The 13,685-nt window shown below is 37.7% G+C and overlaps 2 protein-coding genes across 2 annotated transcripts in view; one reads left to right on the forward strand and one right to left on the reverse strand.

Moving 5' to 3' along the window:
* The window catches only part of LOC141794999 (contactin-associated protein-like 4), a 102,199-nt gene extending 92,303 nt beyond the window's left edge, over positions 1–9,896 (reverse strand). The window contains exon 1 of the mRNA XM_074675712.1: positions 9,742–9,896. Coding sequence (XP_074531813.1) covers positions 9,742–9,766 — 25 coding nt within the window. The 5' untranslated portion in view covers positions 9,767–9,896. The remainder of the gene's footprint in view (positions 1–9,741) is intronic.
* Positions 9,897–9,973: 77 nt separating this feature from the next.
* Positions 9,974–12,140, forward strand: ciao2b (cytosolic iron-sulfur assembly component 2B). Its single transcript, XM_074676047.1, has 5 exons — positions 9,974–10,237; positions 10,948–11,017; positions 11,215–11,340; positions 11,471–11,516; positions 11,626–12,140. The coding sequence occupies exons 1-5, from the start codon at positions 10,101–10,103 to the stop codon at positions 11,724–11,726; spliced, it is 480 nt and encodes a 159-aa protein (XP_074532148.1). The 5' UTR covers positions 9,974–10,100; the 3' UTR covers positions 11,727–12,140.
* Positions 12,141–13,685: the final 1,545 nt, after the last annotated feature.

The raw sequence follows: 13,685 nt of genomic DNA on the forward strand, positions 1-13,685 counted from the left end.
AGAAAAAAATACGATCTGTCACTCTGTCAGACCATTGCACAGCTGTACTTTCCTACCCCACGTAAACAGGCGAGAACAAGAGTGCGCGCGCACTGGTCACGCGCATAGACGTCGCTCTTAACTTGATACGTTTGGCGTGAACGAGATTCCAGCGACACTGGAGCAGGACGTCTGACTCTGAGGTCAGTGCAAAAAACTCTGCGTACACACGGCTGCACGCTATTCCCTGTGATAAATCACACCGCGCCAAGAAAAGTGTGAATGTGGTGATGTGAACACACCTTGATTAACCATATATGGTCAATTCAAATCAGTAAGTGCATATTAAGTAGCTATGTGCGCTCTGGAATTTTGTAGAGTGACGTCATGGTAGGATGGTGAACACAACAGACGGAGAGAGCATGGAAGAAGCTGAAGTTCTCTCAAAGCAGAGAGAAGAAGAAGCGTAATCTGACTCTTTATCCCCCAAATTTTATTTTAAGATGTTAAAACAATATAAAGGGTTTACACTTTGCTTCCCTTTCACCTACTCACATCCTCGTGCTCTCTGTTTCTCTCATCAGCTTCAAACACACACCTCGTTAACTCAGGTGAGAGAATAAGGGTAGGCTACAGTCTCAGTAGCCTGATAACGGATCACAGATCATGGGAAACAGTGTAAATAACCTGTTGTTGAAATGTTGTTCAGTAGATTGTTCAAAATATTGTGAGTGAGTGAGTTTTTGGTTTTGTTTCTGAATCAAATTTAAAATATTTCTGATACGCCTTTGTAAGTTCTTGTTTATCAACGTATGTTCATGTCCATGGTCCCAAACTGCACTTACTGTAAGGGCGATACATCGCTTAATAAACGTACACACACATGAAAACCGCCGAGGATCAGAGACTCTCCCACCACAGTCTCCTAAAATCCTGTGGGAAACACTGAGGTGTCAGACTTGGACATTGACAACATGCTGACAAAACAGCTCTTTATCATGTCTAATGCTTCAAAGAAAGCAGAGAAAAGATTTAGACAGAAAACACAACCTATATGTGAATAATACACAGTCAATAAAGAGATAAGAGGTATTACTTCGACCACAAGGGACACCAAATTCATAACAAAACAAAAGTTACTCGTGGGAGCTTTAAAATGCCTTTTTTTTTTTTACAGAAAAAAAAAACAACAGCATAAAACAACGAGCATGAAAACAGCCTGGTTTGGAAAACAGTTTTTATATCTACAGCCTATTTCTATTTAGGACCCTAATCTCTTGGCTGTGCTTTGATTTGTTTGTTAGATTTCTACTTGTTTGGTACAACCCAACTTGTTAGCTTGAAAGCGTTTGTTGTTCACACCTGTCCAGGACAAGGTTATAATAGTTTTGGATTTGTCATTATAGTTTAGTTTTAGTTAGTTTTGACATTTTTTTTCCATTACAGTTTAGTTTTAATTAGTTTTAGAGCGGGCATTCAAGTTTTTATTTAGTTTTGATTTTTGCAACAAGGCTTAGTTTTAGTTTAGTGTTAGGTGTTAGGTGCAGGATTCAAAAAGGTCAGAGTAAATATTTTGTCATACTGTTTATTTTCAAGTCCAACATAGCGCTCACTGCTCAGTCAATGCTGATACTGAATTGTTGGCTTCTGCCTTAAACACAAGAAAATAATATAAACTTAGTATAAAAAATATAAACATCAATTATATAAAATAATGTTGACATAAATTACATAAAAATAATATTAACATTGATTATTAAAAAACAATATAATATGAGCTTCAATAAATAAATACTTGGACTCTGTAACAATTAAACTATTACAGATGCTCTGATTCATTGCTCCACTACGTTTCGTCGCAGCACAGTGCACAGCCAGTCAGTACAGTAAACAAGCTCGTCCCTATACGTTGCTATGATGGTGCTGTACGGCACTGACAACTGCTGAAAACTGTCTAAAATTAGTTGGGAAAATGTGTCGGATTAATTTAAATCCTAAAGGCTATTAATATTGTCAAAAACTATAACTAAGGGAATTTTCTCTATAATTTTAGTTAGTTTCAGTTAGTTTTGTGAACACAAGATACAGTTTTAGTTTACTTATCGTTTTTGTTTTCTTTTCTAGTTTTTATTAGTTTGAGTTAACTGCTATGTATTTTAAATTTTAGTTTTTGTTTTTAGTTTCATTTGAGTTAACTATTATAACCTTGGTCCAGGACAGTGGAAATAAGTGACAATCTGGTTGTTAATGTTGTAACAGCTGATCTCTCACCAAGGTGATTCTGGAAAGCAAATGATGTTCACAGCAATGACTCGTAGTTCAAAGGTGTAAAAAATATCTGTACATGAGTTTTGACCGGTAAAAGAGCTCAAACATCTTGGTGTGTTTTGCATGAAATATTGATGTATTGCTTTACTGATCACATATTCTGTCTGAGCTCTCCTCTTAGATGCTGTCAGTAAGTAAATACCTTTAAAAACCCAATGATCAGAGTAAGAACACAGTTCACTCCTACTTATCTATGAAACACTAAAATATGAAAGCTGATTTAACTAATTTGAGCTTTGTCCTACAACTTCAGCTTCCCCCCTGATAAGAGATTCTTTAAATCTTATCAATTATTTATTTATGATGCATTTTAGCAGTTGGATAAAAAAAATGAGGCAATACATCAGAGGTGACTCTCCTCTAAAACCTTAGCGCTGTCCTGCTACTTCTCTTTGCTCTCCCCCACCTCCAAGCACGGGTGAGCTAATCCCTAAAACCTCATAGATCACACAGTGACATCCCTGCTATCCTTTGAAAAAAGCTTCACTGTAACGATGACTCATTTCGGAGCAAAATGGGTCGCAGCTCAGCTGGAAGTTGTCACTGACCTGGAAAACTGAATAATATTAATAAAAGTGTTAAATCCATGTCTTTTTCCATTTATCACAGCTCTGGTGTTTTTAAATAAAGCATTCATCAGTGTGAGCTTAATTCAGCCGTCTGTCAGCTCCCTCTGTAGAGTCAAGTATGAATTAAATTGCAGCCCTGGCAGAACATAATTACAGTAAAAGGTCAGTAAAACCCCAATCTGCTCTAATGACAGGAAGGGAAAATTTGGCCCAGCCTGATAGCACTTGAAGCTGAAAGAGACAGCTGCCGGTTGTTAAGCTATTTAACCCCGAGCAATCACACTTCATGACCTGTTTGGTGCTGAACAGAAGAAAAAACGAGCCTCGGTTATACCTTACTCTGCGTGACTCAAATACACAACTGATGTTCTTCTGTAGGAACCAACAACATCCGGTTAGTAAGAATAAAGCCTATGCAAAGGTGCTAAAGTTGCTGTTCATCAAGTCACGTACACACCCAGCTTTAATATAAACAGACTTTTGTGGCATAAAAGAGCACATTTACAGCCTTGTTCAAAAAATGTATTGGGTCTGAAATGTTGATTTTACTTTTCGGCACGCACTGTAAGGTGAGTGAATTTTTTCTAACTTCACAGCTCAGAAGTTATTAGGATCGTTTGATGGTCCAATCAGAGACACAACTAAGGTCATGTGACTGCCCTGTAGCTGTGGCTGGTTCCTAAAGAAACTCACAGCCAGCGTCATATCAAATGTGGCTTCATTTCAGTTTCAGGAACAGATAGGTGACATTGCGGATGCTACATCCATGTTTTATAGTCAATGGTAAGAACAGGCTAAAAGTGTCTGATACTGACTTAATTTTTTTCTTTTATATTTCTATTCATCCAACTTATCTGAGAATCACAGGCACAGAAGCCTGGCTACAGGCAGGTAAAGTAAAGATGAACACCTACATGAAAAAAAGGACCAAGTTCAACTTTTCTTCAAATATTAAAACAAGCAGAAAAATGTCTTTTTTTTTTTTTTTTTTGAAAGTTTGTTGAAATGATAGAGACAAGAGAGTCCCTTGTGGCTGAATTGATAAGTACAACACATTTGAATTTCATAGAGCAACATAAACATTAGTTATTACAGAGTTCACCCTATAGCAACTTGGCCTAGAAACAAAGCAAAAATCACGTTAAATGCTAGACCTTACTCTATTTTAATGTTTTTCACAAAGTGTTTCCAGTGAGTGACAAGGCAATGATTTTGTAACACTCCCAGTTTGGTTTTTCAGTTGATTTGCACCACCTATCATATATCCTTTGGGCTCAATTTTGAACCATTTTTTGTACCACCAAAACACTATTTTCTTTTTAGTGCAGTTTAACTTTTGTATTGCAGAAATAAATTGCAATTACCTAAACTCATCTGACTGACTTGGTCACACAAGAGGAGCTGGACAAAAAAAAAGCCCATGTCAGCAGAAAGGTAGGACTAAAATACAGGGTAATGAACAGTGAAGGTATTTGTTAATTATGGAAAGCCTTTAAATGTTTATCTATTTAATCCAAACTAAAACAGAACACCAGGTAGAAACCTTCTTTGCAGCCCTGTTCAAGAGGCTGCTAAAAGCTTCAGCAGGGTCCAAGACGTCACACAGTTCTCTCTCTGCAGGAGAGACACCACCAACAGAGGGGTTCAAGCTAAACACACACAGCTGCACTCCTGGTACCTGAGCTGCAAGGTGCTCTTAATAGATGGAACTGCTCTTAACTTCTTACTGCAAGGAACAAAAATGAAACACAAAACTCGAGCATCAAATGCTAGGCATAAAACAATGCAGCATGAGTTCACAGCTCCTCTCCAATTTGCATTTGGGTCCTGCTACAAAGATGTCTGCTTCTGGGTCTGCACCGTAGCAGGCACCTTCATTGCACAAGCTGGGTTCAGGAAGTTTAATGAGCCATTCAAGTCCTCCTAAGTGATGGACTATGACCTAAGCTCCAACACTGCCAGGCAGGGTATCATCTGGGCTCTCAGCTGGGGTCTAAGCCATAAAACCAGGAGGAGCTGCAGCAGGGAAAAGTGACAATCCTGCATGCAAATGAGGAATCTACACCCTTCTGGGATTTTTTTTAAACAAATGGACAAAAACTTCAACTGTGGTAAACTATTTCGTCCTACCTTGTCATTTTGTCTAATTGTTACTTATATTGTCTTGCTTTAAATGGCTGAGTTCTTATGGAATGATATAGAACAGCTCTTTTCTGTACTGTACTTTGGACCATGGCAAACACCAACACTTAAACCCAGATAGCTTTAGTTTGCATGAAACACAAATAAGCTGATCTTGTTTTGTCACTCTCCCAGTATAAATGCCGGTTTTAAAGTAAATTGCTTTTTTTTTGTTTAAAATCACTGCTGTTACTGCCTTTGCTAAAAAAGCCAGTGTACACTTGCTTCATTACTTCTAACAGAGAAAATCCTGTCAGTGAAATATTCATGCCATGGGTGTGGGGGTAGACACCCTGTTGCATTTAATCACATGATGAGACAATAATTATCTTAATGGTAACAATTATCATGAGGCACACCAGCCCATGTGTAGAAACATGCAGAGCAAACATACATACAAATCACACAGATACACTCCCACAGGCACACATTACTAATGCTGCATCAATGTTTTATGCAGAGAGTACTGTTCTCTCTTGTTGAAATGTACCTCAGTTGGCTGCTTGGAAACAACAAACGGATGTTTTTTCGGTGAACAGAAAAAAAAACATAGCTTAGAAGAATAACGGTGGAATTGACACTAATCATACATGACACAAGGTTGTGAGCATTGACCAAAAGTGAAAGGATGACAGAAAATCCACACATCTTAGGGGTGATATTTTTTTCATATAGTCAAAACATTATTTCTAAATGTTTGAATAATTAATATTTTATTTTTAAAACATGATTTTCTCTGGCGTACACTCTGATATCTATGATTTCTCTTTTGGAGCTTAGAGGGGGAATCCAATAGCCAAGTTAATGCAGTTTATGTAAACAGCAAGAGATTTGTTGATACATTTTCTATTTCTATTTCAGATTCATTATGTTTTCAATTAAAAAAATAAATAAATAAGTCTTTCATGGGAATGATTTGTCTACATTGTCAGAGTCAAAGCTGCAAATTAATGGTATTAGAGGTATGGGATGAAGTTTAAGTCTGGAGTTAGATCAATGTTGTTTCTAGGGTGTGAGGAAGAAATCTGTTGCTCATGAGTCTAAATCTGGAATTCACAACAATGGAAATACTGACCTGATACAGTTTATAACTTGGATCTTCATTGAAGCATTTTTTTTTTCCCTTTTTCGATGGAAAAAAATATTAGAGTGTATTAGTGTATCAGAAACATTACTTCCTGTAACTTTAATATTTGGATGTCCTTCCTTTCCCCATTGTTTTCTTTAGGAACGCTCACGACAAAGCTCAGCCAAGGTGTTTCGAGGTCTGTACAATACACTCCTGAAAAGATTTTTGGTCAAGTAACTCTAAAATCCCACTCGGAATCTTGTCTAAGGTGTACAGACTGACCAGCACAAATGGTGGAGTCAATTTTTTTTAAGATAGTTCACAGAGGCTCCAACCAGAACTCACAGAAAAACAACAGCGCTATGAGAACTGAGACCCAAACCCAGCATGGAATTCATCTTCTAAGTATCATCACAAGTTTGATTGTTGAGAAACCTGAATATAATGTACTGAGGATGTCATCCTGTCAGCATGGCTATCAATTTTTCATGTCAGGTTGGTCTCTGATATTTCAGCCTGATTGGTCTTGCAGAGCAGCCTGTCAGTGTAACCTTGCTGAAGCTGAGCCTGGGCGTCTCTGGAGACGGTGTAATAACAAGCTGTGATCTGCAGTATTGATGGAGCAGCAGGAGGGCAGGAGAGTGGTCGGAGTCATCAATAACCAAAAGATCATTTGTCACCAGAGACAGGGTGGCTTCAGTGGAATGAAGAGATAAAAGTCCAGACTGAGATTTATCAAAAAGCTTTTTATTTGATAAAAACAGGGATGGTAGTTGGGCCGTGAGTTTTGAAAGCAGTTATAAGGTTGATGTTTAACTCAGGGTATAACCTCTAAAGTATTAATTCTGATTTCAAGTGAACCCATCAAGATTTTATTTTCATTTTGGCACATACAGTGAAAAATGTTCACATAAAGATGAATGTGTATGAAATCCTCTTTACCAAATCTACCTCCTGCTGACTGTGTGCACCCAGCTGATCACTGACCTGTGATCCTTTAACACTGAACTCTGCACATTAACAATGTCTCTCTTTGCTTCTTCCTCATCTCTCCACAGACAGTATTCACCATGTCTGTCTTATTAGATTTGAAAGAGATGATGAGACCCATGATCCTCATATAAAGCCATCCCTTCATTCACCAGTTGGCTGCTCAATAAGCTGGCATGTCTGCTTGGTGACTTGACAACCTACCTTTACAAGTAAGCTCTGTTTTTCTCTGCTTTTAGAAAAAGACAGACTGTTTTTGCCTCTAGAAACAAAAATTATTGTACTCATTCGAGTTTTTAAACAGAAACTCAAAAGGTCAAATTTAAATTTGCTTGTACAACAGGAATCCTCTAACCCAATGCCAGGTACTCCTGATCCCAAAGGAATAAGAGATGAACCCAGAATGGTTTGACACATGCATTCACTGTAACACACTTGTTAATAGAAACTATTCACTGAACAATGTTTGGTCAGTAGGCAAATTAGAGCCCAATATGTGACAACAACCCAAAATGTAATAACTGACCCAAAATGTAACAAGCTGTGCTGTGCTGTGGTTTTATTATATTTTTCAATTACATATTAGGCTCAGCACTTCTGTTATATAACCGGCATTAAATTACATTATTTTTTTTTAATTACTTTTTTCAATTTTTTGTTGCAAGTTGGGACCTAAAAGAGCAACGTGCAAGATTAGGGTTATCAACTGACAACTTCAATCTATTTCTGACAAGTCAAACGACCCCCTTCCAAAAAAAAACCCCCACCCCCAACCCGAAAACTATCGATTTCACTGCACAAAGAATTGGAGATATCAAAATGCATTTCTTTTGCAGCCTGCAGAAAGCACAAGTTGAAGCAGAAAGTTTTAGCTGCAAATCTAAGGTAATATAGAACACCAAAAAGAAAGTAAGAGAGGAGGAAAGGCTGACCTTTGACACTTAATTAATCTCGCCAGCATCTGAAAAATTTTCACAAAAAAAAAAAAAAAGCAGCTAAGCCTCAGTTCTTCCCAGCGTGAATTTAAGCATCAGTTCACACAGCTGTGTTAGGAAATGCATGACCTTCAAGCATCCAGCCTACCTTAAACTTGACCACAAAACTGTGATCAAACTAAGCTTTGCAGTTTGAGTCAGGAATTACAATAAACTACTATAGATTCTGCTCACTGCAGGGTATTCCACACAGAATAGGTTAGAGAAAAAACGCTCAGATCTCAGGCCTGTTGTTGTTTATATGTTTCATTATAGGAAATTTATTTATTTACTTTAATGCAGAAAAAATTTCAATAAGTCTTTTTTTAATTTTTTATAAATGAGTCTGTTTTATGCTTTTACTCCCAGTTTAAGACATAAATACTGTACTTGTGCAGCACATTTACCTGACAGCTGCAGTCATTTTCTAACATTTTTTCATACCATACATTTGCTTCATTAAGTTTGATGCATGCAGTCAACTATTGTTTAAAATCTTCACTGCTTTAATCTATCAATTATGCCAGAAAATATGAGTGGGTATAACAAGGTGCAACAAATAGATCAGCAGCTTAATTTTCCTTTTTCCTTGAGCATTTATTTGATCTCTGCATGTAATGAAACCCTGAGTGAATCATTTCATTTTTTTCTGTCATTGCACTATCAAGAAACTTTCTGTCTGTAAAGTCTCTCTCCTCAGTGTCATCTAGTGGCCAACAGGCACAAACACATCTCTCAAGATCTACCAGTTCAGACAGCTAGTGGCTGAGATCAGTGGGATTGCCTTCCAAATAATTATAATGAAATTGAGAGCAAAGTTTAAATCTCAAGGCTAAGTGGGGCTGTTGTGGAGATGAATCTGCTGGCCAAGTCCCGCTTGATCCTGGCTAATCTGACTGGAAGTATTGTGTAATATTGGCTTTACGGTTATAATGTATATTTGTACACGGCACTAGACCTGTTTAATATAAAACACAATCTAATATACAACATTTATACATAGTAGGGGGTGCCTGCTCCATCTGTCTATCAGTAAGGGGGTCCTTGGTCCGAAAAACGTTGAAAACCCCTGCTATGGAGAGCTAAAATAAGCAGTTTCTGCCATCTACAGGACACACAGGGAGCTACAGAAATTTCACTCAAGACTACATCACGTTTAGGGACAAGTAAATAGCACATGCATTCCTTTTGAAACCAAGATTGAGAAGGCCAAAGCAAAGCAAAACAAAACAAAAAATGCAAAACAAACAAACAAAATCTTTTTTCACATCAGACACAAAAACAGCACCCCTTATGACACCCCTATCAGGTTTGCCTGATTTCATATTCCAATGACAGTGACAAAGAAAAGCTAACCCTGCAGCACAGATGGAAGATAACTTGTGGATGCAAAGAAAGTGCAATGGTTGTTCAAACCTTTTTTCAATCACTTAGTGGGATGATGTGGGTGTCCACCACACATATCCATTATTCAGAGCAATAAGATGGTGTCCAACAGGTGCTACATTGTCACATTACATCAGCTATTTCGACTAATTCAACTCGTTTTTGTTAGAGAACCACCATCAAAATAAATTTTTAGAAGTAAAAGAATAATAAGAATAAAAATAAATAACGAGCCAACAAAAAATTGCAAACAAACTCCACCTACCCTTTACTTGTTTTGGGAGCCTCATGCAGTTTAAGTGGTCCTAACTGGCAGGCCGAAGGACAGATACAGCTTCTGCACCATCTTCTCCGCCAATTTCCTTTTATAGGGTTGTCATGTGTGACATAAAATTCATCACTACAGGGTTTTCAGTCACTTTGTTGGTCCTCGATTACGGTGAATACCGTGTTGAGTGGTTCAGTAAACGGCCACTTTAAAACATACGCTGATTATGTTTGGTCGCCATCGCTTTCCGTTGTACCCGGAAGTGTTGTGGTTCACTGCGTCGTATGTGCCGTAGTTTTTCATGTTGCGCTGCTTCGTGTGCTTCTCTAGAAAGTGGGCTACATTAACTGGGTAATATGTCTGGAGGCACACATCTGGAGAACGCAAACCCTGTGATTTTCCAGCGTACGGGGGAGAGGCTGCAAACAGCGACCGAAGAGGATGAAGACATCCATGACCCAATTGATGATCGAGAAATATTCGATATCCTTCCGTGGTTCTCTACCATGTTTACTGGATTTTTACCTGACAGATAACGGCACCACGCATACGCAGTTATCTGTCTCCTATTTCATTTCACTGTTACCGCTTTTAAATTATACTTACGATAACGCTAACTACCAGATAGCAGTAATAGTGGAGCAGTATTGTGTATTGTTTCTGTGACACTTGAAGATATGATGTACGATTACAAGTCAGTGGACCGGTTTACTGACATGGTTATCTTATTATGGCATACATTTCCAGAAAATTACATAGATATTAGCAATATGTTATGCAAACATGACTCAAACAGTTCTAAATGCTGATAGTTATGTATTTATTTATTTGTTTATTTGGAGGAAGCAGCAGCTTTTCACATTCTTTGTCGCGTCAGCTTTTCAAGGAAGACATTTTGGTATGAAGGGCTAGTACCTCTACTCATTTTTTTTTTTTTTGGGGGGGGGCGGATTATTTTTTCTTTTTGCTCTCTGTCTTTGTGCTATCTTTCAAGACTTGGTATTTAACCCCAGGGTCTGCAAAACACTAATTACAAATCAAAGGGACAAAAAGTGTAAAGATAAGCTGTACACCACTTAGAGCTCCTGTAAGAAGAATTTAAAAATATATAAAATAACACTTAGATATAATTCTATTTTAGTTGAAATGCAGGAAACATATGAATGTTATTTACATCTTTAACTAAAAGTTACATATGATCAGATCTATCAATGACCCAGAGCACCCTCTCTCTTTAGAGGACCTCAATGTTGTGGAGCAAATCAGAGTCAAGGTATGTGCCCTTCAAACTGTATGTAATATTTTTTATTAAAGGAAACAATGGGGAGTTTTATAGGTACAGCATGGCACGTTGTTACAGACCATCATTTTGAATTAAAACTTTAAAATAGAGAACAATTTGATTACATTTATTGTGTGTTATTATTATTTTTCATTAAAGTCTGTATGTATCTTGTATTGTTTCCTCAGGTAAACGATGCAGCAAGTATCGTGGGTATTGAATTCACACCTACCATTCCCCACTGCAGTATGGCTACACTTATCGGTCTGTCAATCAAAGTAAAGCTGCTACGCTCACTGCCAGACAGGTTCAAAGTATGTACACAGGTGTGGTGGTGCACATTACCATCATGACTAAAGCTTATTGAGTGCTCAAATAATGCACAACACAATGTGCGTTTTCACTTTAAGTCTAAATCCAGTTTAATGGTTTGCTTCCATGTAGATTGATGTCCACATCACTCCCGGGACTCATGCCTCAGAGGAAGCAGGTAGGAAATAGCATGTCACATGGGAGGCATTTCACTGCTGGTTGTTGACTTGATAGGTTTTAGAGAGATAATGATTAATACTTTTTGTCCTGTGTTGTTTTATGTGCAGTGAACAAACAGCTGGCTGACAAAGAGAGAGTGGCAGCAGCTCTGGAGAACTCTTCACTGCTCGAGGTGGTCAACCAGTGCCTGACCACCAGGAGCATCTGAGCAGCCAATCAGCTTTGCCACCTGTGGCAGAAATCTCTGACTTGCCAATAATGTTTCATTTGACAGATGCTGCTGGGGGCATTAATGCAAAACCAATATACAAGGGAATGGTAACCCGGAGAAAATAACAAGGAAACACACATTTTGACAGTGTTCACATTAGAAGAGCAACATGAAGTGTTCCTCCTTGTACTGAATTGTTGGGTAAGAACACAAGTACCTTCTGTCTGAACTCTTGTGGAAAAAGTTAAACAGTTCTGCCCTCTAGGTTATTCCATAAGATTCTTCTTTTTTTACTATAGTGAAGTATTTTAAACAAGATAAGGAATAAATTATATTAAAGATAAAATATTTAAAGCTCAACATCTGCTAAGAGTATGCCTTTGTTAGAATACAGGTGCTTTTTGATGTTTTTGAAATCATAGAAAATAATAAAAAACTTTATGATGAAGACTTTTGTGTTTTGTGCCAAAAACACACACAAACATTTTTAGCCACCTCTAAGCCTATGGTAAAACACTATAAATTATACATCATTTTAGGCCTTGTGTGATTAAGTCTATGCATAACTGCTGTTTAGCATCAACTATTAAGTACTACTCTTGCACTAGGCTCATTAACTGTGTAAATAAGAATCAAGTATTCCTGCATTCCCACATCACTGAGGTTGGTGGTGAACTATCCCCGGTTTATTTTAATTTCATCCATAATCCAGCAGGAGGTGCCCTTTTCCTCTCACTACAGATTCAAGAAAATATGTCAAGGAGAAGCAGTCTGGCAAAAACAAATCACAGAACAGTGTTGTTCAAAATGCTTGTCCACCTACACTCCTATTTGAACATAAAGCTAAACAACTCCTACTAATATCTTTGAAAACAAAAAAAATAGTCACAAACTTGTCAGTGCTACAAAACGAAAGCTTGTGTGACAGCAATATAAGTTGTAAAAGTGAGTTCTTCTAGATGAAAAAGTTGGGAGATGGTTGACCTTCAGCAACCCAGTTTGCTTCAAGAGATTCTGTAGTTGTGACCTTTTGGTTTCTGCTTCTTCACTTTAAGATAAAATGCACTTGTACCAAAGTACGCTTTTTAAAAACTTCACAACGTATGATGCACTCACAAAAAACTGAACCATAGCCACCATAGCCTTTACTGTAGGACTTACAAATAAGATAGGAAAAGATGCTTATTTCATTCCACACATTAACCACACTATAGCCACACTGAGCCTTCAATTGAGTGACACTTGACGAAATGCAACAGTGCTCTGATACCATGCAGTATTGACATTAAACTCATCAACTCATGCTATCACAAGTTATATAGTTTAAAAAAAGAATTACATAATTGAATATGTGTTGGTGATAGAGGTGGTGTGTCCTTACCTACCTTGGCCTTCATTTCCCTCATTGAAAGTACAACAGACACAGACATTTGTGCTTTTATTTGTTGATGGGAAGTAACAGTTGTTCCCCTGGCGAGACTAATAAGAATTTTTCCCCTCCTGTTCCACATCTGGAAACATTGCATCACTGCTAAAACCTAGTCCCAGACCCAGTCCACACAGCTGCAGGAGCCAGGACTGTGCATACCCAAAGTTTGGTCAACAGAAACGTTCATTGGAGATGAGAAACATACTGGGTCAGCTAAGGACAGCTACATGGGGCCATTTCTGAAATGTACCATAGCTTTAGATAGATACATAGACAAGCCTGTGGGTAGCACACAAGCAAACAGACACAAAGAGTGACATTTATTTGTAATGGAACTACAGGAAGTGTGTTTGTCCACCAAACTCGTTGGTGTTAAAGTAGATTTAGGGCCACCCTGGGAATATCAGGAAATCTGACACTTATTTAAAGATAAAATGTATGACCTTTTTTTTTTTTTTTTTTTTTTTTTTTAAAGAATAAGTTTAAAATAACCATTACACTACAATTTAATTTAACCAGTACTTTTG

The sequence above is a fragment of the Halichoeres trimaculatus genome, unplaced genomic scaffold, assembly GCF_033239565.1.
Source record: "Halichoeres trimaculatus isolate MK-OKI-2021-1 unplaced genomic scaffold, fHalTri1.1 fHalTri1_scaffold_8, whole genome shotgun sequence".
NCBI lineage: Eukaryota > Metazoa > Chordata > Actinopteri > Labriformes > Labridae > Halichoeres > Halichoeres trimaculatus.

Excerpts from the sequence above, each read along its gene's own strand:
- ciao2b (XM_074676047.1), top strand. The coding sequence starts at position 10,101 with ATGTCTGGAGGCACACATCTGGAGAACGCAAACCCTGTGATTTTCCAG. Across the intron at positions 10,238-10,947 it reads GAAATATTCGATATCCTTCC|ATCTATCAATGACCCAGAGC; the intron begins GTGGTTCTCTAC and ends ACATATGATCAG. Across the intron at positions 11,517-11,625 it reads TCATGCCTCAGAGGAAGCAG|TGAACAAACAGCTGGCTGAC; the intron begins GTAGGAAATAGC and ends TTTTATGTGCAG.